The sequence below is a fragment of the Amblyraja radiata genome, chromosome 28, assembly GCF_010909765.2.
Source record: "Amblyraja radiata isolate CabotCenter1 chromosome 28, sAmbRad1.1.pri, whole genome shotgun sequence".
Classification (NCBI taxonomy): domain Eukaryota; kingdom Metazoa; phylum Chordata; class Chondrichthyes; order Rajiformes; family Rajidae; genus Amblyraja; species Amblyraja radiata.
In genome coordinates, this window is record NC_045983.1 from 17,275,589 (window position 1) to 17,301,230 (window position 25,642).

The window sequence follows — 25,642 nt, forward strand, 5'->3', positions numbered from 1 at the left end:
TGCCGGCTATCCAGTCAGATCAAACAATACTATACACAAATACAATTGTCAAACTTAAGTACAATAGATAGAGCAAAGGGGAAGATACGGAGTGCAGAATATAGTTCTCAGCATTGTAGCTCACAGGTTCCATATTCCGCAATTGAGTGGAGGTGAATTGGACAGTACCCTAGTTTATGGAAGGACCATTCAGACGCCTGACCAAGTGCTGGTAAATTGGATTAGTATACATGGGTATGATGGTCGGCATAGATAGGGTGGGCCAAAGGCCTGTATCTGTGCCGTATGCCTATCGTTATTTGTCAGGCTGCACCAGTTCAAGGTGACATATAATTGAGACGATTAAAGATGAGCAGAAAGTGGTGGCTTTGGTTTCAAACACCCACATCCTGACATTTAAATTTTTATCAAAATTGCATGAGATCTATGGAAAACACTGAGAGGAATTTTACATAAATCAACCATATCTTCTATGCACAACCTCGGAGAGTACATTTACAGAATTTCTAAATGCCAATAGCAACCTGTTACAATAAAGGAGGCACTAGTCATACACAGGGGAGCAAATAGCTCAATCCCAGGGATATATATTTTTCCATTTTAGAGATACAGCGCATGAGCTAGGGACAATTTACATTTATACCAAGCCAATTAACCTACAAACTTGACGTCTTTGGAGTGTGGGAGGACACGTTCAACCTCCGTATAGACAGCATACACATCCAGGTGCTGGAGTTTGCACGTTCTTCCTGTGATCATGTGGGTCTCCCCCGGGTGCATGGGTTTTCTACGACATGTGGGTTGGTCTCTGTAAATTGCCCTGTGGTATGTGGGTAGCAGGAGAATCGGGGGTGAATTACAGGGAATGCGGAAGGAAAAATGGGATTAATTTAGGTAGGAATAGCTACTTCCCCACAGCCATCAGGCTATTAAACCTGGCTCGGACAAAACTCTGATTATTAATAACCCATTATCTGTTATTTGCACTTCATCAGTTTATTTATTCATGTGTGTATATATTTATATTATGGTATATGGACACACTGATCTGTTTTGTAGTAAATGCCTACTATGTTCTGTGTGCTGAAGCAAAGCAAGAATTTCATTGTCCTATCAGGGACACATGACAATAAACTCACTTGAACTTGAACTTGAGCTTAACGGTTGGTGCAGTTGATGTGGGCTGAAGGGTCTGTTTCTGTGCTGTATTACTGTTTAGTAACAGCAACTGTGACCATGTGGTCGTCAGACGGTTCTGAAACCCACCATGCTCTTCTATCATCTGGCTCATATGTGCCTCCAGTCCCACGTCAGCATTGTTGAATCGCAACCTCTTTAAGAAGAAAGTACTCAACCCATTCCAAGGGCAACTTTGGACACGCAATAAATGTCTCACTCCACCCCAATAAACTGTAATAATCTTGTTAATCCACTGGCTCATTATGAAGCAGCTCCTCTGTGACTCCTGCTCCCCGATACCTAACCGTTTACACGAGGTGACCTTCTAAGATCATTCTGCCTGTGTGCATTCCTTTTATTTAAATGCTTCAGCAAATTTACTTTAAAAAAAAAGGAAATTATGGGTGGAGATGTATGAACTGCAGTTCTTCTCGACTGTAATTAGGTTCTCCAAAATCACTTTCTTCCATGTAGTTAAACCATGCCTCAGCCAACAGCATTTTGAAGACTCTTTAATTTACACCGTCAAACATTCACTGTTTATCTTTAAAGAATGTCTGGGTATGAAATTATTATAAATGTTGCACTTAAAAAAATGTCTTTGCACAGCACTGGAATTGCCAAACATTGGTTATAGAGCAAAAATAGTTTTGTGGTCAGTACGACTTGGTGCTGGACCATAATAACAAGCTAAATGCAAGAAGCCAATCTCATTTCTGCCAGCATTTATGTTTTTACCCAGTGGCAGGCAAATGGGACTAGGCCAGAATGGCAAGTTGGGCTGAAGGGCATTTTTCCATGCTGCGTAGCTCCATGACTCAAAGGCACCTTGAGAACTTCCCAATAAAGATAAAAAGCAAATATTACCTTGAATTGCTTTTTTATTATAATTCCTTGTCCCTTACGAACTGATAGGCAGCATGTGTGGCTAAAGATACAGAGTTTCAGGTAGAAGACGTTTGGCTAGAACTGTTTGTTATTAGCATGGGGCGAAGGAACCTGCACCGACAGAGTAAACAACAACATGCTTTCATTAAACCACTGCAAATCTTAAAGTTAATGGCACAATAACAATTCCATTTCTAAATACCAATTGTAAGTGTGGGCAAAATCCAATCAGTGAAAAAAAGTCCCACCTTATTAACATTTTGAAAGTATTTAATTGGTTGTAAAGCAAGTTGGTGTGTCCTGAGTTTGTGAAATGTGTCACAGTGGACATTTTTACTTTCTTTCCTCTTTTAATATTTAATGTGTCACCAGGAGAATGTAACGAGACGTTATTAACAGCCACAATGTTACCACACTTGGCTCTCAGGACTTTATCTGCTGGTGTCAGGTGTGATGCAGGAATGGTACTCCTGCCTCTGATTCAATCAGACATGAGTCTAAATCTACTTGAGTACAGAACTGAGAGAGTTCTGCTCCGTCAGATGAGATATTAAATCATGCCTGCCCTCTGAGCTGCTTGTGGTACAACAAGTGCTCTCAGAATATGTGTTCCTCAACCAACATCTTAATCAGATTATCTGTCCTTTTGGACAGATAATGACTTAATTGCCTTGCAAGTGCTTTTCAATGACAGTCTATCTGAAAGCTGTTATAGGAATCCAGTATTCCTAACATAATGTGGCAATAATAGTGCTGGTAAATTGACCACTTCACCAGAACATGCCTGACAGAATCAGTGCCAGACATTTCTACAACAGTAAAAGCAACATTTGCTTTTAGATCTTATATATTTTCTCACCACATAGAAGAAGGTAATTCAGCCCATGGAATTGATTCTTTGAAGAAGTAAATAGCAGGACAGACAAAGGAGAGGCAGTAGATGCTGTGTACTTAGATTTTCAGGACTAGAGGTCATGGCCTCAGAATTAAAGGACATTCTTTTAGGAAGGAGATGAGGAGAACTGTCTTTAGTCAGAGGGTGGTGAAGCTGTGGAATTCTTTGCCACAAAAAGGCTGTGGAGGTCAAGTCAGGGGATACATTTAAGGCTGAGATAGATAGATTCTTGATTAGTATCGGTGTCAGAGGTTATGGGGAGAAGGCAGGAGAATGGGGTTAGGAGGGAGAGATAAATCAGCAATGATTGAATGGCAGAGTAGACTTGATGGGCCGAATGGCCTAATTCAACTCCTATCCCTTATGACCACATGACCTTATGACCTTTGCTGATACTCAAAGCATCATCAATCCCATTCCTCCACTTATCTCTTTGTAATATGTTCTGCCCATCAACTCCCTCTCCACCAACACTAGGATTAACTAATAGCTGCCAATGAACCTACCAACGTGCACATCTGAAACCCAAACAGTCAGAGTGGGAAGGTGCAAACTCCACATAAACAGCCACAGGGCTGGATTGTACCCAGGCCACTCTGTTGCCCTGCATAATGGCTGGTGGTGCACAGGTCCTTCACAGTGTTCCTGCTCCCAATGAAAAAATCATTAAACAGGACCTGCTCACTTAATGTGCCTCGTTGAGAGTATGTAACCTAGAGAGGAGATTAACGCAATGGAAAGGAAGGACATTAGTTTGGAGGATGTGGAATCGGTATGGGTAGAGCTGCGAAACACTAAGGGGCAGAAAACGCTGGTGGGTATTGTGTACAGGCCACCTAACAGTAGTAGTGAAGTTGGAGATGGTATCAAACAGGAAATTAGAAATGCGTGCGACAAAGGCAAAACAGTTATAATGGGTGACTTCAATCTACATATAGATTGGGTGAATCAAATTGGCTGGGGTGCTGAGGAAGAGGATTTCTTGGAATGTATGCGGGATAGTTATCTAAATCAACATGTAGAGGAACCAACGAGAGAGCAGGCTATTTTAGACTGGGTATTCAGTAATGAGGAAGGGTTAGTTAGCAGTCTTGTTGTATGTGCCCCCTTGGGCAAGAGTGACCATAATATGGTTGAGTTCTTCATTAGGATGGAGAGTGACATTGTTAATTCAGAAACAATGGTTCTGAACTTAAAGAAAGGTAACTTTGAGGGTATGAGTGGCGGCGGCGCGGCGAGTGTCGGCGCGGCTCTGGCTGCAGCGGCTCTCCGGCAGTCCTGTTTGTTTTGTGTTTTTTGGTTGTTTATTTTCGTTTTGGTTAGTCTAGTTTTTGGTTTTTAGTTTGTGTTTTGGGGGGGGGGGGGGGGGGGTTGAAACGGGGCTTGCTGTCTCTCCCTGCGGGGGAATGCGACTTTTATGTCGTATTCCCCTTCTCTGCCTCCGTCTGCGCTGAGGCCTAATGGCGGAGCTGGCGACCTCGAGGCTCAGGAGGCAGAGCCCGCCGGGACTCGCACTGAGCTCGCTCCCGTGAGGACGGCCCGGCTCGGGGCTGGAACAGGGCTTTCGTGAGGGGCTGTGACGGCCGGCCCGAGGAAGGAACGGTGCTCCCGTCGGAGTAGCCGAGCTCGGGGAGGTACGGCGTTCCCAGCCTGAGGGAGGAGCGGCGCCCGGTCGGGGCGGCCCAGCCTGAGGGAGGAGCGGTGCCCGGTCGGGGCGGCCCAGCCTGAGGGAGGAGCGGTGCCCGGTCGGGGCGGCCCAGCCTGAGGGAGGAGCGGTGCCCGGTCGGGGCGGCCTGGCGCGAGGGAGGAGCGGCGCCCGGTCGGGGCGGCCTGGCGCGAGGGAGGAGCGGCGGCCTGGCGCGTGGCTGAGACGGTGGCAGTACTCACGTGAGGGCGATCCGGCTCGGGGCTGGAACGATGCTCCGGGGGCTGGGACGGCAGTTCTGGTGGCGGTGGCCTGAGACCGGGGGTTCGGCCGCGGGCCAGCGGCTGCGTCAGCAGGTCTGGTGAGCGGCAGCTTCGACTACCCCGGGCCGCGGTGTTTGAGCCGCGAGGACAGGTTTTAACCGCCCGGGGGGTATCGCCTCAGCGCAGAAGGAGAAGAGGAGGGAAGAGACTGCAGCCCTAAGACTTTTGCCTCCATCACAGTGAGGAGATGTTGGGTGGACTCACTGTGGTGGATGTTAATATGTGTTTATTGTTGTTTTTTATTGTATTGTATTATATTATATGTATGACTGCTTAAATTTCGTTCAGACTTCGGTCTGGATGACAATAAAAGGCTATTCTATTCTATTCTATTCTATTCTATGAGACGTGAATTGGCCAAGATTGACTGGCAATTAATTCTAAAGGGTTGACGGTGGATATGCAATGGAAGACATTTAAAGACTGCATGGATGAACTACAAAAATTGTTCATCCCAGTTTGGCAAAAGAATAAATCAGGGAAGGTAGTGCATCCGTGGATAACAAGGGAAATCAGGTATAGTATCAAAGCGAAGGATGATGCGTACAAATTAGCCAGAAAAAGCAGCATACCAGAGGACTGGGAGAAATTCAGAGACCAGCAGAGGAGGACAAAGGGCTTAATTAGGAAAGGGAAAATAGATTATGAAAGAAAACTGGCAGGGAACATAAAAACTGACTGCAAACGTTTTTATAGATATGTGAAAAGAAAGAGATTAGTTAAAACAAATGTAGGTCCCTTGCAGTCAGAAACAGGTGAGTTGATCATGGGGAACAAGGATATGGCGGACCAATTGAATAACTACTTTGGTTCTGTCTTCACTAAGGAAGACATAAATAATCTGCCGGAAATAGCAGGGGACCGCGGGTCAAAGGAGTTGGAGGAATTGAGTGAAATCCAGGTTAGTCAGGAAGTGGTGTTGGGTAAATTGAATGGATTAAAGGCCGATAAATCCCCAGGGCCAGATAGGCTGCATCCCAGAGTACTTAAGGAAGTAGCTCCAGAAATAGTGGATGCATTAGTAAGAATCTTTCAAAACTCTTTAGATTCTGGAGTAGTTCCTGAGGATTGGCGGGTAGCAAACGTAACCCCACTTTTTAAGAAGGGAGGGAGAGAGAAAACGGGGAATTACAGACCAGTTAGTCTAACATCGGTAGTGGGGAAACTGCTAGAGTCAGTTATTAAAGATGGGATAGCAGCACATTTGGAAAGTGGTGAAATCATTGGACAAAGTCAGCATGGATTTACGAAAGGTAAATCATGTCTGACGAATCTTATAGAATTTTTCGAGGATGTAACTAGTAGCGTGGATAGGGGAGAACCAGTGGATGTGGTATATCTAGACTTCCGGAAGGCTTTCGACAAGGTCCCACATAAGAGATTAGTATACAAACTTTAAGCACACGGCATTGGGGGTTCAGTATTGATGTGGATAGAGAACTGGCTGGCAAACAGGAAGCAAAGAGTAGGAGTAAACGGGTCCTTTTCACAATGGCGGGCAGTGACTAGTGGGGTACCGCAAGTCTCAGTGCTGGGACTCCAGCTATTTACAATATATATTAATGATCTGGATGAGGGAATTGAAGGCAATATCTCCAAGTTTGCGGATGACACTAAGCTGGGGGGCAGTGATAGCTGTGAGGAGGATGCTAGGAGACTGCAAGGTGACTTGGATAGGCTGGGTGAGTGGGCAAATGTTTGGCAGATGCAGTATAATGTGGATAAATGTGAGGTTATCCATTTTGGTGGCAAAAACAGGAAAGCAGACTATTATCTAAATGGTGGCCGATTAGGAAAAGGGGAGATGCAGCGAGACCTGGGTGTTATGGTACACCAGTCATTGAAAGTAGGCATGCAGGTGCAGCAGGCAGTGAAGAAAGCGAATGGTATGTTAGCTTTCATAGCAAAAGGATTTGAGTATAGGAGCAGGGAGGTTCTACTGCAGTTGTACAGGGTCTTGGTGAGACCACACCTGGAGTATTGGGTACAGTTTTGGTCTCCAAATCTGAGGAAGGACATTATTGCCATGGAGGGAGTGCAGAGAAGGTTCACCAGACTGATTCCTGGGATGTCAGGACTGTCTTATGAAGAAAGACTGGATAGACTTGGTTTATACTCTCTAGAATTTAGGAGATTGAGAGGGGATCTTATAGAAACTTACAAAATTCTTAAGGGGTTGGACAAGCTAGATGCAGGAAGATTGTTCCCGATGTTGGGGAAGTCCAGGACAAGGGGTCACAGCTTAAGGATAAGGGGGAAATCCTTTAAAACCGAGATGAGAAAAACGTTTTTCACACAGAGGGTGGTGAATCTCTGGAACTCTCTGCCACAGAGGGTAGTTGAGGCCAGTTCATTGGCTATATTTAAGAGGGAGTTAGATGTGGCCCTTGTGGCTAAAGGAATCAGAGGTTATGGAGAGAAGGCAGGTACGGGATACTGAGTTGGATGATCAGCCATGACCATACTGAATGGCGGTGCAGGCTCAAAGGGCCGAATGGCCTACTCCTGCACTTAATTTCTATGTTTCTATGTTTCTATGAACCACCAGCTTTGGTGAACCACCAGCCTTGCCATTTTAGGTGTCTGTTCTTCCCAAGTGACTGTTTTCCCCCCCATGGTTTGACTGCTTTCCTGAGTAGACAGTACAATACAAAATCAGTTTTGGTTCATGTATTGTATATATTTATTATTTGAATAAAGTCTATTTTGAAAAAAAAAAAGTTTCAGAACGCATTACACCAACTGATTCCAGGCAGCTCAGCTAACTTCCATTAAGGTGAAGTTTGAACACTGATCACAGAAGTGAGATTCACTTGTTTTCCTCTCTAGTTTATTCTATTGTTTACAATGTACTATGCTGTTGTGCTGCTGCAACTAACAATTTCATTGTGCTATCTGGGACATATGAAAATAAAACACTCTTGACCATCTACACTTTGAAATGATATTTTCTTTGCTCATTTGATATCTTTTTTAATGTAATCTTTTACACTCCAAAAGCATATTATCAAAAAGCATAGGTGAGCAAAATGAAGCTGCAGATATCAGAATATTATACTGCAGCACTAACAATGGTAAGAAAGTGCAATTACAGTGTGATATACGTACACATGTGGAGAGAAACAAAAAGTCGACATTACCAGAGATGCCAACCAAAATTTAGTTCCAGTAAACAGGAAATGGAGTTATATGCTGCAGACAATGAGTTAGCACGCTGACTCCTAGCCCTTGCGTTTATGTCCAGCCCTGACTGGTTGGTTGGATGTTTGTAGTCATTGTAACAAAGTGAACAAACAAACTTTGATAGGACAGGAAACCTGTTCTGGGGAATAGTCTTTAACTTTAAATGTCTCTTGTGTTTTCCTCTCTCCACAGTTGCTGCCTGACCCATTGAGTGTTTCCTGCATTTTCAGTTTTTATTTCAAAACGTCCTAATTCTTTGAATTTAACTAATAGACAATATCAACCAGTGATACTAAATGCAAACTGAATAAAAGAACCTGTGTCAACCCACTGCTTTATGCCATAAAGCAGAGCGATGAAAGGAAGTTTAGGTGTCATTAGTAGTGCTAATCAAGGAACGTGGACATAACCGCAATGTCACTCTTTACTTGTCCCAAAACTTACGTTTATATAGCACCTTCCACATCCCTCGACCCCAAACACTTCACAACAGATGAAGAACTTTGTGAAGGTAGACACAAAATGCTGGAGTAAGTCCGCGGGTCATGCAGCATCTCTGGAGAGGAGGAATGGGTGGCGTTTCGGGCCGAGACCCTTCTTCAGACTTTGTGAATGCAGTTCTTGTTGTCATGTCGGAGACACAGCAAACCAATGTTTGCACAAGTTCCCACAAACAACCAGATAATTATGGAATAACTCAGCGCATCAGGCAGCATCTCTGGAGAAAAGGATTTGGGTCGAGACCCTTCTTCGGACTGTTTATTTTGTGCAATTGGTGGAGAGATTGTTATTTTATTTTTTTTCCATTATGACGTAGAAGAAGGCAATTCGGCCCGCCGATTCGAAGTCTCAGAACAATTTCCATTCCTTGGCATCTATTCTCCTATCATTCCTATCAATCTCCCCCCCCCCCCCCCCCCCCCCCCCCCATCCCCTCCCTCTCCCCGGTGGATGATTTACTGGGTCAATTAACTCAGAACCCGAAAAAAAAGACACAAGATTGGAGTAAGTCAGGCAGCATCTCTGGAGAACATGGATAGGTGACGTTTCAGGGACCTTCGCAACCCGCACATCTTTGGGATGTGGGAGGAAAGCCGAGCACCCGGAGGAACTCCTCGCGGTCACTGGGAGAACGCAAGCGTGCACTGAAATCGGGCTTGACACAAAATGCTGCAGTAACTCAGCGGGAAAAGCAGCATCTCTGGGGAGAAGGAATTGGTGACGTTTCGGGTCGAGACTCTTCTTCAGACTGAAATCAGGCTCGGTGCCGGGTCTCTGGAGCTGCTAAGCAGCATTTCTACCCTCCATCATAACTGAGGAAGACATGGAGCAGTGAGGTGGGAGCTATCATGTCCCACTGCAGTAGGGGGCTCCTCTCAACAGCTCACTGGAGTAAGGGAACACACACTCTCCCTGTGTACTGTGCTCAAGCCCTAAGAGTGGGACTTGAAGCTCCAGGTTCCCAACTAACAGTGCCGCCCTCTCTCGAGTACGTTTGTCAATTACAAACGGGCAGTTTCACTCCTTGACCTCAGTCCACCCAAACTGATCTCCAACCTCCTTTGTACTCTTTTATTCGGATTAATTTCGGAACCTCCGCCCATGAGGGGGACGATTTCCAGCTCCAGGTTCTCATGGGAAATACAAGAGTAATTGTAAGCAACTTTCCTCCGCCCTAAACTCACAAAAATAATAAGTTTCAAATAAAACTTTTTTTTTAAATCCAGAAAATCAGGAAGCCGAGCATGCATGTATTATAATAGCGCGGAGTCTTTGATGCCTTTCATGTCAGTCAGTTCACGATAATGTTGCTTTCAAAACGGAGTGAGGTTTAAAACAGAATAATTGCAAATAAGACGACAGGTCGCCGGGTAAATGTGGGCTGGAGACAGGCAAATATATACCTCCCCCCCCCCCCTTACCCCCCTTACCCCCACCCCACCTCCTCACCCCATCCCCTCTCTCCTCCCTTTCACTTAGTGAGATACTGCAAGTGTCCCCAGCGGGCTGGCTCTGAGCTACCTCTCGCTCGGGTTTAGAGGAAACGTTGCTCCTGTCAGTCCAATTGTATAACAATAACAAGTTTAACAATAACGAGGGAAACCCGGAGGGGGAGGGACGGGGGTTGGTAGATCGGAAGCCACGCGGTAGCGGAGAAGCAATTTAGAGGCATCGCATTGTAAATGATTGCAGCAGGTCGGCGGAACGGCGGCTGGGGAAGGGTCTGCCGCAGGATCCTAGCGTGGGGCGGCTGCAGGAGTCGGGCTGAATATAAACACGCCGGCTGTTTATCGGACAGACACAGGCGCGCTGCTTGCATCTTTAAGGAGGAGCTTTGGGCATTGACACCAGCCCGGTGCCTGGCCTCAGTCAACCCGCCGGCGGCTCCCGGGGAAAGAAGATGTGTGTGGACAAGGACACGTCCGACTGCCCGCTCTCCGTCTCCGTCTCGTCAGAGGAGATCCAGACCCTGAGCGGCGCCATCCCGCCCGGGGAAGCGCCGTCCAGCCGGGCGGAGAAATTCCGGGCTCTCTACCGACTGCGCCCTCACATCGCGGCCGGGATACTCAGCTTCGGATACGTGGTGAATTACATGGACCGCTACACCGTGGCAGGTAACGGCGGCTCGACCAGCACCGGCACCTTGCGGGGGGATACACATGCACCTGTTCTGCTGCTGCCCGTCACCTAGCTGCGCCGGGAGGGGAGGTTGGGAGGGGGGTGTAGACTGCTTCTCCCGGGCTGAGCTCAGTCTGTCCCGGGTCTCTCATGGGGAGAGAGGGCCAGGCGTCCTACCCCCCCCCCCCCCCCCCCCACCGTGTGTCCGGCTTCAGTCTGAACGGATTCACAAGGAACTGCAGATGCTGGGGCCATGGGCAAAACGCACAGTGCCGGAGGATCTCGGCCGGTCAGGCAGCATCTGTGAAGGGAAATGGAAAGGCGACGTTTCTGCGTCCCTTCTCCCGAAACGTTGCCCTGTCCATTCCCTCCACAGATGCTGCCTGCCTGGCCCGCTGAGTCCCCCCGGCAGTTTGTGTTCGGTCCAAACGGGGCAGACAAGTTAGAAGACCTTGCATTCCCCTCGCTTCACCCCCTAGGTTCCTGACCCCGACTCTCACCAGCGCAGCAATGTGGAGGAAAGAACTGCAGATGCTGGTTTAAAACCGAAGATAGACACACAAAGAAAGCTGGAGTAACTCAGCGGGTCAGACAGCATCTCTGGAGAGAAGGAATAGATGATGTTTCGAGTCGAGACCCCATTCCAACTCTCCAGAGATGCTGCAATTCCAGGGGAGAGCAGGATGCGGGGTCACCTGTTCCAGGTGAGTTCCCCCAGGTGAGAGCGTACCTGAACCTCGCTTGTCCCGGGCCAGCCCGTGGGCAATGTCCGGGGTCCCAACCCCAGTCCACAGACAGGACACCGTTAACCTGTTCGAGCGAACAAGCGGCCGCTCAGCTGGGAAGGATGACAATGGCCCGGTCAGTGGATGCGATGCGAAGTACTTCGCCGATGTAGTCCCCATCTACAGTTAGTTCGCAGCCTTTCCCTACTCGCCGCGCCTCTGCGGAGTCAGTGGGGTAATCGATAAGCCGAGGAAGCTGCCCGACCTACTTGTTTTTATATTTCATCCTCCTCCCCAGAGCTGGAGGAACTAAAATGGCGAGTGGCTGCAGACTGGTCTCTTGAGAATAATCTTATAAATGGGATTCCTTTTAAAATGACACAAATGCCACTAATGTTGGATAGGTCCGGGGAGGCCTTTGATAAATAGTTCAGACACCCTCTGCGGAAACCCATCATCAGCTGTAGGCTGGCGGCAGGTGCGAGTTTAATAGATTGTTGTATAGTGCTATAAATTATTAAACTCCCACTTCTCTCCACCCCTGACAATAAGAGTTAAGTCCATGGTTCTTTATTTACTCGTATAAAACAGACCAGAACCTTCACGGTTTGATCTCGGCCGGCAGAGGATAACACACTGCTGCTTGGCCAAAGGTGCTGGTAATCTGACGAAGGCACCATGGTCTTGTCCAGAAGTTCCCTGCGTTTCTTCGAACGGCATCTGAGTGTTAGTTGTCGGTTAGACTCGCCACAGAAAGTTCGGCTCGACATAATTATCAATGTAATAACACGATTTATGTTTGTGCAACATCACTGAACATCTTCAGCCCAGAAGTGAACAAATTAAAAGTGTGCTGCTTTATTCAGACTGATGACATTTTTTCCCCTTGGTGTTTTAATGTATATTTAAAGGTATTTTCTTGTCCCTTCTGCAAGCCTTGTCTTCCTTTTGGCGCATTTTGCACCCTAATCTGTTTCTCTCTCTATTGTTTTTTTATTTTAACATGTCTGATGAAGGAGAGGTGTGTGTGTGTGTGTGTGTGTTATGGCACTGCATTTAATTGAGATGCAAGATGGCCTGTCTCCCCCACTGACAGTTCATACAATAAGACAAAATCATTCTGAATGTAGGGGTCATCTGTTGTGATAGAAACAGAAAATGCTGGAAAAACTCAGCAGATCGAATGATACTCGTGGAATGAGAAGCAGGGGTAATGTTTTGGGTTTCAGTTTTTAACTCTGTTTCTCCCCTTATACATGTTACCTGACCTGCTGTGGGCTTCCAACATTGTCTGCGTTTGTTTCGGATTTTCAGCTCATGCAGCTTTGGGTGTATAACATGAGTTGATCTGTTTCAGCAAGATCTAAACCTTGCTCTTACTGCGCTTGCTGTATTGGGACCGTTTTTAGAAGTAGCAGTGTCATTGTGTGAAATGTTTGGTAGCATAGATTAGCCCCAATGTGCATGAGGGTGTTTGCAACTGGATAGATTCACGGAGGAAATTCTGCACAGCATGGAAACCAGCCCTTCTGCCCAACTCATCCTGACTAAGATTTTCTTTTTTCCCCCTTTCTAAACACATTTAATTTACAGACTTAAATGTGTAAATTAAAAAAAAGTCCATCTCAACCAAGCCCTTAAGATATGACAGTCCCAGTTGATAATTGGAAAGTTAAAGTGCCTCATGGTAACCAAGTTGATTTGAATGGTTACACAGTTGACCCTCAACTCTATCTCTCAATCACCTCTCTGGATCAAGCAGGCTGTTGTTGCCTCATAAACATTGCCCTATTTAGTCTTAAATAAGGCAACACTTCCTAAACCCAGGAAAGTTGATGCCAGTGTCTTTGGTCACTGCCACCAAAATGCTTCCCTGGACACCATTCCCAGCTCAACCCGTTGGCTGCATCAGAGCAAGACCCTTCAGATTGGTGTTACAATTGGCAAATGCAAAAGTGCTGGAGTAACTCAGCGAGTCAGGCAGCATCTGCAGAGGGAATGGATAGGCGACATTTCAGGTTTGGACCCACAGCGAGTGCTGTCAAACGCTCTAAGTTACTCCAACACTTTCTGTACATTAGATTTAATCGTCAGCAGTTCCTTGTGTCTCCGTGTTATAGTTGGGACAGACCTGTTGTTTCATCAACATATCCATTCCTGTAAAAGCAAATCCTTTTTCACCTCAGTAATACTGCAGCCATGAGAAATCTGATGGGAAACTCTCAGTCGATGAGGCAACTGGCTTCAAGCGCTAATGAAGGTCTCTTAGTAAATGTAAACACTCTGCTATCCAGAACACTACTACCATATCAAACTCACTCTATCAGTTTACCTGCTTCATCTCTGCTTAGAGATCCTTTCGGGTGCCTGTTTCAATAATGCCTCAAACTTTAAAATCTCTATCTTTGCTTTTGACAGTCCATGCGGTCTTTCCCATCCTTCACACAGCATCCCACTCCCTCCAAATTATCTGCCAATCTCTCAGTACTGCAACTTTTCCAAAGTTCTGCGCTCCTCCAATTCCAGTCACTCAACAAGTGGCATGAGTTTGAGAATCTCTGACAAATCTTTCTGTAATTTTCTGCCTTTGGCCATCAGTGTAGATACCTCTCTGTGGGCGGCCAAGCCAATTCCCAGTCATTTGTTTGGGAACGTTCTAGCTGTGCGCTCCCTGTGATCTTGCCTTGTGTGAGAAGCACTCCACAAATCAACAATTTAAAGGGGGATGTACCTGTACCACCTGCCCAAGTGACCTGACATAAGAATATAGAAGGGTCTCGACCCAAACTTCACTCATTCCTTCTCTCCAGAGATGCTGCCTATCCCACTGAGTTACTCCAGCATTTTGTGTCTTCAGTGTAAACCAGTACCTACAGTCCCTTCCTACACAAAGAATGTAGAAGTGCTAGATAGCTTAAACTGCAGAATAAATGTATAATAAAAATGTCCATTCAATGATTATGTTGGCTACAGGTCAACACCATCACCATTGAAGGGGAATTGGTCAGTGGGAGTGTTGTTCATATACTTGATGCATGGCAATGAGCAGTTACATGTACATTTTATACGTAGGTAATTGCATATTTTACAGGGAGCGAGTGGAATAATTATATATTTCATAGTTGGGTTAATTGTATGTTTCATGGTTAGGGAGTGGGTGAGGCATATATTTTGGAGTTGGGGTAATTGTATATTTCATGGATCTGGGAAGAAATAGTTTAATAGTTCATAGCTTTGAAGTCAATTTTATATCACAGATAGGAACCTGGTGAACTGTACGTTTCGGATGAAGAAACTGTATTGCCCATAGTTAATTACCCTTTCAGCCTTTGTTGCCCTTCTGATGAAGATGCTCCCACTAAGATGTTGGATAGGGAATACCGGGATTTAGACCTAGCAACAGTGAAGGAACCGTGGATTATTTCAATAGACAATAGGTGCAGGAGTAGGCCATTCGGCCCTTCGAGCCAGCACCGCCATTCAATGTGATCATGGCTGATCATCCACAATCAGTACCCTGTTCCTGCCTTCTCCCCATATCCCCTGACTCTGCCATCTTTAAAGGTCCTATCTAGCTCTCTCTTGAAAGTATCCAGAGAACCGGCCTCCACCTCCCTCCGAGGCAGAGAATTCCACCGACTCACAACTCTCTGTGAGAAAAGTGTTTCCTTGAGTACAGGAGAGGCGACTTTTTCCAAGGCGGAATGGTGCCTGGCTTGGGAGGGAACTATAGTGATGACGTTCACATGCATGTACTTGTTGTCCTTGACCTACTGGATGGCCGGCTCACTGGTTTGGGAGTGTACTGTTGGGCGTGGTACTGTGGTGCGTATTTAGGATGGCACACGCTGTGGCCATTGTGTAGTGGTGGTGGCAGGAATGAATGTTTCAGATGGTTGACAGAGAAATATGAATTGAAAACGCTGGAACTGTGAGAGATAAAAGGCTTGCTGGAAATCTGCAATAAAACTAAATATTAGAAATATCCAACGGATCAAGCAGCATCTGCGGAGAGAGAAAAACAGATTTAATGCTTCTGGTTGATGAGGTACCTTTAGATTTCGTTTTTAATTTCAACTGGCCAGTTATAGCGTCCTAGAGTCATACAGTGTGGAAACGGGTCCTTCGACCCAATACGCATAAATCCTCTCTCTGTACCCTTTCCAACTTGACATCATCTTTCCAATAGCATGATGGCCAGAACTGAATACAATGTTCTAAAGGTGACCTCACCAATTCTTATATAACTGCAACATGACCTCCCAACTTCTATACTCAATACTCTGACTGAAGAAGGCCAAAGTGCCAAATGCGTTTTTTGGCCACCCTATCTACCTGTGACGCAACCTTCAAAGAACTGTGTACTTACACTCCTAGATCCCTCTGCTCTACAGCACTCTCCAGAGCCTTACCATTCACTGTGTACAACTCTGACATAAGGCTGGTGTAAACCAGCATCTGCAGTTCCTGGGATTCACTGGAGCAGAGTGAGATACGTGGACAGAGAGCTCGGGAGAGTAGGGAAATGGTTAACGTAACAGGTAACTGCAAGAAAGGTCGACCAGAAACTTCTAATTACCTGTCACTTTAATAAACAGGGAAGAGTGTAAGTGCAGATGCCAGAAGTGCACCCAACGTTAATTTAAGGAAGCCAGTTTGATTTGCGATCATATCGTAATACATGTGATTATGGGTGAAAAAACAGGTATTTTCAACGTGAAAATTATAAAGAGCAAAAAAAAACACAGCTTGAGGAATTCACTGGGCCAAGCAGTATCCATGGTGGGGGGGGGGGGGGGGGGATGAACAGACGACATGCTCTCCACCTTTCTCCCCTCTACTACATCAGTCTGAAGAAAGTCCCAAGCCAAAACGTCATCTGTCCATCTCTTCCAAAGATAATGCCTGACCCGCTGAGACCCTCCAGTTATTTATTTTTGGTAAAGATTCCAGCATCTACAGCCTTGTGTGTCTCCAATTATAATGAGCAGGCTGAGCCCAGCACTTATCTTCTCAGGTCTGAAAGCAGACTAGCTGGACATGGCAGTAATTCATTGTACTGTAAGGAATGCTATACTGCAATGTAGGTACCTGCATGTGCATGTATCCATTTCCATTTCCATGTATGTATTCCCATGTGGCTGTGTGTGTGTGTGCCTGTGTGTGTTTGTGCATGAATGTGTGTGCGTGTGCACCTAATGTGTGTGCATGTGTGTGATTGTGCATATCTGTGTGTTCAGTGTTTCAGTGCAAAAAACAAAACTAAATTAAAAAAATGAAGATCTATACATTTTGTTATTCTATGAATGGTTATTCTGTGGCAGCAATAGATTCAATGTCATTAGCAAACTGAGGGTTTAGACGCATTTTGTTTAGTTCAAAACCACTTGCTGTGATTTTAATTCACTTGCTGCAAGTGTGTTGATTAAGTACACAGCCCAGTGGGACCAGACTATGCAAACCAGACAAGGGCCAAATTTGATCTTTAGTTTCTGCTGAATTAATTGATGTCATCTAGAGGATCAATTGGGCTGCCAATCCTGGGAGGACAACGCCAAAATCTTCCTACCACATCCTGGGAAATGCCCACAGTATGATCACTGAGGTAGGACTGACTTAGGAGTGACTGCAGCTCTACACTTAAGGCATAGTAATTTGGATTAGGTTGTGAGGAAGCCCAATGCCAGAGGTGAACGGATAACCAGAGAAATTATAAGAAAATACTAGCCAAGTACTGACGATTGTGCAAAATGCTTCCACTAATCTATGTGTCAGTGTACATGTTGGTAATATCCGACATTGTGATGAATGAAACTCTTTGCAGAACCGTTCAAACAAAAGGGTCACCATGTCATATTCACACAAAAGGTGGTGGGTGTATGGAACGAGCTGCAGGAGGAGGGAGCTGAGATGGGTACTATCATAACATTTAAGAAATATTTAAGACGGATACATGGATAGAACAGGTTTGGAGGGATATGGGCCAAACTCAGGCAGGTGGGACTAGTTTAGATGGGACATGTTGGCTGGTGGGGACAAGTTGGGCGGAAGGTCCTGTTTCCACGCTGTAAGACTTTATGACTCTATGATGTCCAGACTCAGTGAACAGACTTTGCCACAATGAGGGACACCCTTATAATAGGTTCTGGGCTCTGGGTATAGACCTTTATGGTGACAGCAGTGAGTGAGTTTTCAATCGGACTGTGAGAGAAACAAGTAATCATAGACACAGTTCCTACATTCCAGGCACACAACCATTATTGTGTTCAGTGGATTGGTTACGGTTCATGGATATTTGAGGACATAGGTTAATACTGAGAAAAAATATATATTGTTGTTCAAGGTTAAACGTTACTAGTGATGCTGGAAATGCTGGAGAAGACAAAGTGCTTTTGGACATCTCAAATGCTGTAGATTCAATCAGGTGTAATCACTGTTTCAATGTCACAAATGTCACAACTAATTCCCTCAAAACCACTGTGGCATCGAATTGCTGTGTGGCAAAATGTAAACACAAAGAATTGTTGATCCTGGTTTACAAGAAAAGAAACAGTGCTGATATGCCTGACCCACTGAGTCACCCCAGCACTTTGTGTATTTTAAGAGAGGGCAAAATGTTGGCAGAATCTTCCTTCACTTTGAAGCAGCAAAATTGAATATTTTCATGTTTACCTGAGAGAATGCTGTACCTCAAAGGGTAACACCTTTGACACTGGATTTAGGCCTCAGTTTTTATCCCTCAAAGCAGCTTGAACACAACCGTGGCTCAAATGAGAAAGTGTATCATGACTGGCATATTAATCATTCTACCGTGGTGACAGAACTGTTGAAAGAGATCGTTTTTATGTGTGTAAAAAAAAAACTTCAGACGTCGTCAACCTTGAGAGTAAACCAACTTCCCCACTTTGTTGCTGCCTCGGCAAGGCTAGCAGCATAATAAAGGACACTGGCCACCCTCTTCTCCCCTCTCCCATCGGGCAAAAGGAATGGAAGAGTGAAAAGGCACACCTCCAGATTTAGGGACAGTTTCTTCCCGGCTGTTATCAGGCAGCTGAAACATCCTACCACAACTAGAGAGCAGTTGTGAACTACTATCTACCTCATTGGTGACCCTCGGGCTATCTTTGATCAGACTTTGATGGCTTTACCTTGCACTAAACGTTTTCCTTATTATGTACAGTATCTATACACTGTAAATGGCTCGATTGTAATCATGTATTGTCTTTCAGCTGACTGGTTAGCACGCAAAAACTGAAGTGACCTCTCGTACCTAGAGTTAGAAGGAAAGCCAGAGTTATATTTACGTCAGCACCTTTGGTAACTTGGAGCATCCCAAAATATATTATAGCCAATTACAGTTTTATTTAAAAACTCATCACTCCTACAACTATTTTGCAAATATGCAGCACACAATAAAATCCTAAAACCCACCAACAAGATACTTGATCTGTCAGCTGTCTGATTGGCCATTCTGCTGCCTGGGACATACAGAACATCACAGTAAAGCTCCTTAGCTACAGCTCCATCTGAAATACATATGCAAGAGAGTTTATCTCACAGTGACAAATTCATCCAACTCTGCAATCTCTCTGCCAAGCTGGCAACACATTCTGACTTTTAAGCCATTTTTACAATTAGAGACTTGTGCTTATGGGAGCTTCAATGAGCTGACCTAAATTATGGGCTGATAGCTGTCAAAGAATAGGTTTAGGTTTATTATTGTCATTTGTACTGAGTTACACTGAAAAGATTATCTTGCATGCCGTCTAAACTGATCAAATATCCCATACGTGGATACAATTGGTTCATTAAGTTATAGGTGATAGGAGCAGAATTAGGCCATTCGGCCCATCAAGTCTACTCCGCATTTCAATCATTGCTGATCTATCACTCCCTCCTAACCCCATTCTCCTGCCTTCTCCCTATAACTCCTGACACATGTACTAATCTAGAATCCAGCTATCTCTGCCTTAAAAATATCCATTGACTTGACCTCCACAGATTTCTGTGGCAAGGAATTCTACAGATTCACCACCATCTGACTAAAAAAATTCTTCCTCATCTCCTTCCTAAAGGAACGTCCTTTAATTCTGAGGCTGTGGCCTCTAGTCCTAGACTCCCCCACCAGTGGAAACATCCTCTCTACATCCACTCTATTCAAACACAACAGCTAGGGGAAGATACAGAATACAGTTCTCAGCATTATAGTATTGTAGCACACCAGTTCCATTGACAAAGAATAGACATCAAAGAAGAGGAATGGCTGGGCAAAATAAAAGCACTAATAAGTGCAATCTTGGTCAATTAATATTCCATTGAATTGTACCAAGAGTGAGGAGATCTCAAGAGCATTATCAACCATAGATTCAAAGTATGCTTCTCAAAGGCATGTTGTGCCTACCACGCCATGTCTGAATTTATTAATCTACCCCATCTCTATATGTTATTTTTGTATTTCATCCTCGCACTCTAAGTCAAGTTTGATCTCAAATCCCTGAAGCAAAAAAGCAACAAATTCCCATTTGCCAGCTAAACACTTCCACTTTGTGGATGGCACAGTGGTGCAGCTGGTAGACCTGTTACCTCACAGATCCAGAGACCCAGGATAAATCCTGATCTTGGGTGTTATCTGTGTGGAGTTTGCATGTTCTCCCTGTGACCACGTGGCTTTCCTCCAGTTTTCTCCCACTTCCCTAAGAAGTGCGTGTTTGTAGGTTAATTGGCCTCTGTAAAACAAATTGTCCCTGGTGTGTAAGGAGTGGATAAGTGGGATAACATAGAACTCGTATGAATGAATGACTCGATCCTGACTATGGGTGCTGTCTGTACGGAGTTTATACATCTTCACTGTGATCGTGTGGGTCTCCTCTGGGTGCTCTGGTTTCCTCCCACATCCCAAAGACCTGTAGGTTAATTGTCTTCTGTAAATTGCCCCTAGAGTGTACGATGTGAAACTGGGATAACATAGAACTAGTGTCTGAAGAAGGGTTTCGACCGGAAATGTCACATTCCTTTTCTCCAGAGATGATGCCTGACCCGCAGAGTTACTCCAGCAGGTCAGGCATCATCTTCTATTGTTTCTATCTTCGGTGTAAACCGACATCTGCAGTTCCTCCTACACACTAGTGTACGGGTGATCACTGGTCGGCGTGGACTTGGTGGGCCAAAGGGCCTGTTTCCATGCTGTATCTCTAAGCTAAACTAAACTATTTGACATGGCATTTCCCGCTTTCATTTCTCTTCACTTCACGATGTTGAGGGCAGACGCAACCTGTTTCTGGACCCTGAGATTGCTAGACTTGACAACTCTTTCCCAGGATTGCTCTCACTTCCTCTTGCTGTGAAGAGTGAGGGCATCATCTGCCCGTCACCACCAACCATGCTCCTTCAGATTCAGCAGCTTGGATTGGGAATGGGAGCATCGGGTAATTATAGATCCAGAGCTCATTTTAATTACGCAGCCAGGGAAATATTTTTTGAAGGATAAATTATGTCTTCTCTGCCTGGAGCTGTTCACTTTGAAAGCTTGTCCTGCAGTATTTGTGTTGTCATGCTTCTTAACCCTTTAACTGCTAAATGCTCTCTGGGCTTTCATCGGTATCTTTCTTCCAAGCAACGGGAACTACACAAAAATGTGTTAATGTAGAGAGGAAGAGACCATAAGAATACCAGTTTGTGGTCATTGTGTTTCACCTAGTTCCATTCAAAGTCTCTGGTTGATATTGGAAAGTCAGCCTTGGAGGAGAGTGACCGGAATGTTAAATTTTTTCAATAGGGTTAGTGTAAATAGGTGCTCAATAGCCAACAGGGCAGAAGGGCCCATTTCCCTGCTACATCTTCCTATGACTCTGTGACTAGTGAGTGTGTAATCAGCTTACTGTGTTCTGTGGGAACCACAGCATGTCCTTGGCTGATGGGGTCTATTGTGGTGCTAAGGACATACACAACCATAAACACATCTTGTATATTCAGAAAGCACAGCTAGTAATTTTTATGGGCTAAAAATGATCATATACTCATTGGTAGAAGAGGCTAGTTATCGAAGCAATCCCTACCAGACCTGTTGGGACACAAGAAACTGCAGATGCTGGAATCTTGAGCAAAACACACAAAGTGCTGGAGGAATCCATGAGGCAGCATCTGAAAAGGTCATAAAGTCATAAGTGATAGGAGTAGAATTAGGCCATTCGGCCCATCAAATCTACTCTGCCAGTCAATCATGGCTGATCTATCTCTCCCTCCTAACCCCATTCTCCTACCTTCTCCCCATAACCTCTGACACCCATACTAATCAAGAATCTATCTATCTCTGCCTTAAAAATATCCACTGACGGCCTCCACAGTCTTCTGTGGCAAAGAATTCCACAGATTCACCACCCTCTGACTAAAGACATTTCTTCTCCTCTCCTTCCTAAAAGAACGCCCTTTAATTCTGAGGCTATGACCTCTAGTCCTAGGCTATCAGCAGCTCAAGCTGTCAGGGTGGGATCTAAGTTCACATTCACGTGTTTATTATTAGTCCCATGACATGACCTGCTCCTAATATTACAGTTTTTTTTTAGTTTAGTTTTTAGTTTTAGAGACACAGTGCGGAAACAGGCCCTTCGGCCCACTGATTCCCCACCGACCAGCGATCCCTGCACATTAACACTATCCTACGCACACTAGGGATAATTTACACATACGCCAAGCCAATTAACCAACATACCTGTACATCTTTGGACTGTGGGAGGAAACCAAAGATCTTAGAGAAAACCCACGCAGGTCACGGGGAGAAAGTACAAACTCCGTACAGGCAGCACCCGTAGTCGGGATCGAATCCGGGTCTCCGGCGCTGCAAGCGCTGTAAGGCAGCAGCTCTACCGCTGCGCCACCGTGGCCGCCCTCAGCCTATCTCAGCCCAAGTTAAACAATGTCTTTGTCAACGTTTTCATCGCCATGGAAAGACAATAGACACCAGGAGCAGGAGTAGGCCATTCGGCCCTTCGAGCCAGCACCGTGATCATGGCTGATCATTGGATTTGGATAACCATTCATATCCTTAATATTGTTACGAGATTACTTGGTATTCAACCTACCTTTTCCCATTGATGGAAACAGTACCTTGTGCCATACTGTCCCATTATTCCGGTGGTAACTTTGCTGCTATTGGTGTGGGAAGCATGTGTGATGGTAGTGCCTTAGGAAAGCTGGATGTTGTAAAGTGCATTGGCAGTTTGTTCTACCTCTGTGTTATTTGATTGCCTTTAAAATATTCTTGAATTGAGGCTAGCCAGAGAACTCGACTCCAAGCAAGCAGTGGTAATTTTTATTCTCTCTTGTATCCTCTCTCTGACAAGCATTTAAAAATAGCTGTAATGTGAAGAAAGGCAGAGGGTGCAAAGATCTTTACTTTTACAGCATGTTACTGTCAGATTTTTTTCGTGTATTTTTCTGAGGATGAATTTTTAGATTCTATCAAGGTGAAGAATTAAACACTTCTATTTCGGTCAGGCAGCGGTGCGGAGATTTGTCAGCGTACTGACAGCAGGGCCAGGCATAGAATCGAGGGCCTTGCTACTGCCTTACTCTGAACTCCGCACACCTTTCCACAGCACCTTGACCCAAACCACCCTCCGCGAGCTCGCTGCATGGTCTCATTTACAGACATCATCGCCTTCCTGTCCTTGTCTGGAGACAGCCTGTCATTTCTTTCTGCTCTTGTTGCCGTCTCTGGGGAAATTATTTGTGGGATGGGTCAGTGTTCTCATTTACTACCGAACCCACAGGGAAGGCAAACGAGGTCCACCCAGCCAGGGAGCATTTTCATGTTCATAGGTGCTAGGAGCCGAATAAGGCCACTCGGCCCATCAAGTCTACTCCCCCATTCATTCATGGCTGATCTGTCTTTCCCTCTCAACCCCATTCTCCTGCCTTTGCTCCATAACCCCAGTGTTTTATTCCATCACCATTATGGACCCCGTCAGAAGCCTCACAGTAATCCACGAGGGTGGCTCAACATCTCCAGAGAGTCCCAGGCCCTTCCTGCGGAGGGGCAAAGCGAATGGCCCGGCCCCTCCTGTTCAGGTTTGCCATGACCCCCGCTGCTCAGGGGAGGGGGTGGGGATGGGCCAGGGAGGTCCATCACCACCTCTCTGGGATGGCACACCGGCAGATGCTGGAAATCTGAAATAAAGCAGAACTGGGGCTATGGGGAGAAGGCAGGAGAATGGGGTTGAGAGGGATAGATCAGCTACGATTGAATGCTGGAGTTGACCTAATGGGCCAAATGGCCTAATTCTGCTCCTAGAAGTTATGAACATGTTGGAAATAATGAACAGGCCAGGCAGCATTTGTGGAGAGAGAAAACAGACTGAACATCTCAGCTTGATGGCCTTTCATCACAATTGGCCAGTGGCTAAGTTGGATTGGAAGAATTCCAGAACTACGTTGGTTCAGAGAGAAAAAGGTGTAGATAGACAAGCCGATCACATCCCTTGTTGATTAAGGGATGGTTGGTTCCTACACCTGAATAAGTTGAAGCTCAACAGAGGGATAGAATTCCTGTTGATGGCACTTTAGACAGTCAGGCATCACATCAGTGGGATACCCTGGCCAACTGGATTAGAAGGATTTCAGCTCTGAATACTGCTCCAGCAAATCGATCACGCAGCCAAGGTTCATATTCCAGTACAGTGGTGAGCTCGTGTGCTATTGCAAGAAGTGCTGGGGATTTCTCCTTGTTGGCCCGGAAATGTTTTTCCTGTAGCAACATCACTGAAGCAGGTTATCAGGTCATTTCTCTCATTGCTGTTTTTGGGACCTGATTGTGAACAGATTGACCGCTATGCTCCTTGTATTACAACAGTGACAAAACTCAAAGTACATAATTGGCCATGAAGTGCCCCAGGACATCCTGCAGATACCAGTGGGATGTTTACTTGGCTCATATGTTTAGGTTGGTTGATTGATTTTGGCCAAGAGCCTGGGACGGTTCACCTGCTCTTTTGGTAAATAGTCCCTTGGGATTTGTTCAATCATTGTCTGTGTTTAAAGCATGGTCAGAAATTGGGTTTGAAAATAAATAAGCTATGCAGGACTATGCACAAAGTGACTGACTGGGTTTTAACTGATCCCAAACAGTATGCAAACTCTTGTGAATCAACTTCTACCAACAGCTTTACCAGCCGTTGAAAAGATGTGTCAGTATGCTCAGAGCCTCGGGAGCTATTGTATCTGTCAATATTTTAAAGGGGCTGTCCCACTTGGGCGACCTAATTGGCGAGTTTAGAAGAGTTTGAAAAAATGACATGTTGAAGATCTCCTTCGACTATGTTGAAGACCAGCTTCGACTAGCTACGACTAACTCCGGGAAAATTGGACACCGAATAGTAGAAAGTGAAGACGATCTCCTTCGATCTCCTTCGATCTCCTTCGACCTCCCTTCAACTATGATGAAGACTATCTACGACTACCTTTGACTACCCTTGATTACCTACGACTAACATGCCGACCTACTACAACTAAACATACGAGTAAAAAAAGTGTTGATTTTTTCCATGGCGACCTTTTCTTTTTACTCGCGGGCATTTTTTAGCATATTGAAAAAAACGCCGCGACCTAGCTGAGGCCTCGAGTACGCGGAGACCACTCTCGAGCATGAAGGAGAGTTACGAAGACCTCCTACGACCTCCTGTCGACCATGCTGCGAGTATGGGTCGAGGGCAAACTCGTCAGAACTCGCAGATTAGGTCGCCCAAATGGGACAGGCCTTTAGTCACTGTTTTGTCGAACATACAATGTGACATAGATTCAGATTCAGATTCAAGTTTAATTGTCATTGTCAGTGTACAGTACAGAGACAACGAAATGCAGTGATGAGACATAGATGATGCTAATACTGCACGGCTTTGCTGCTTTCCTCCTCTGGAACCTTGACCTTTCCAGATTCCCTCTTCCTGTTCTGGGTAAAAAAATCCCAGTACTTTCCTGTACATCCCGGCGAAAGCTCATCAACACTGATCTGCAGGAAATGGCTGCAGTCCCTGTCCAACTTTCCCCATTCATTTCATTTCAATGGATCGGTTTTACAGTAAAATGCCTTGCCAGACATCTTAAATGGAAGTCCATGAAAATAACGACATGTCGCGGGTGTCACGGGGTGTCACTAGGGGGACTGTCACTAGGGGGTCGCCTGTACAGTCAT

General features: G+C 45.4%; 1 protein-coding gene across 1 annotated transcript in view; it reads left to right on the forward strand.

Moving 5' to 3' along the window:
- Window positions 1-10,146: 10,146 nt before the first annotated feature.
- LOC116988914 (protein spinster homolog 2-like) overlaps window positions 10,147-25,642 on the forward strand; it is a 76,916-nt gene continuing 61,420 nt past the window's right edge. Inside the window, exon 1 of the mRNA XM_033045942.1 lies at window positions 10,147-10,728. Within this exon, the coding sequence (XP_032901833.1) occupies window positions 10,515-10,728 (214 nt within the window). The 5' untranslated portion in view covers window positions 10,147-10,514. The remainder of the gene's footprint in view (window positions 10,729-25,642) is intronic.